Source organism: Penaeus monodon, chromosome 29 (genome assembly GCF_015228065.2).
Source record: "Penaeus monodon isolate SGIC_2016 chromosome 29, NSTDA_Pmon_1, whole genome shotgun sequence".
Classification (NCBI taxonomy): domain Eukaryota; kingdom Metazoa; phylum Arthropoda; class Malacostraca; order Decapoda; family Penaeidae; genus Penaeus; species Penaeus monodon.
In genome coordinates, this window is record NC_051414.1 from 12378060 (window position 1) to 12378412 (window position 353).

The 353-nt window shown below is 37.7% G+C and overlaps 1 protein-coding gene across 1 annotated transcript in view; it reads right to left on the reverse strand.

Annotated features, from left to right (window-relative positions):
• LOC119591962 (TLC domain-containing protein 2-like) overlaps nucleotides 1-353 on the reverse strand; it is a gene marked incomplete in the record, with an annotated part of 36123 nt that overhangs the window by 5062 nt on the left and 30708 nt on the right. The window contains 1 exon segment of the mRNA XM_037940716.1: nucleotides 116-345. Coding sequence (XP_037796644.1) covers nucleotides 116-345 — 230 coding nt within the window.

Consider the following 353-nt stretch of genomic DNA (forward strand, 5'->3'; position numbering starts at 1 on the left):
GTATGCATATATCAAATTGCTATTGCATTTTAACAGAAACATCATCATTTTTACCATATTTCTTTAAACTTATTTCATACAGTACAGTTTTAGTACTGCTGACCTGAGTACATACCAACACTACCCAAGGTATAAACAGCCAGAGAGAGATCGTCTTTGTGAATGACAAGCCATCGCGTCATCCAACCCAAAACGGCAATCCGGAAAATCACAAAAGTGCCGATGTTGAGCATCGAATTCAGGCGGTACTTTGGTTCCTTCTTGCAAATGCCTGTTATATTAAACAGCTGCCGTATATGTAGGAATATACTATTAACTTCAACAAAAAGAGCCACTACAGCATACCTGTAAAA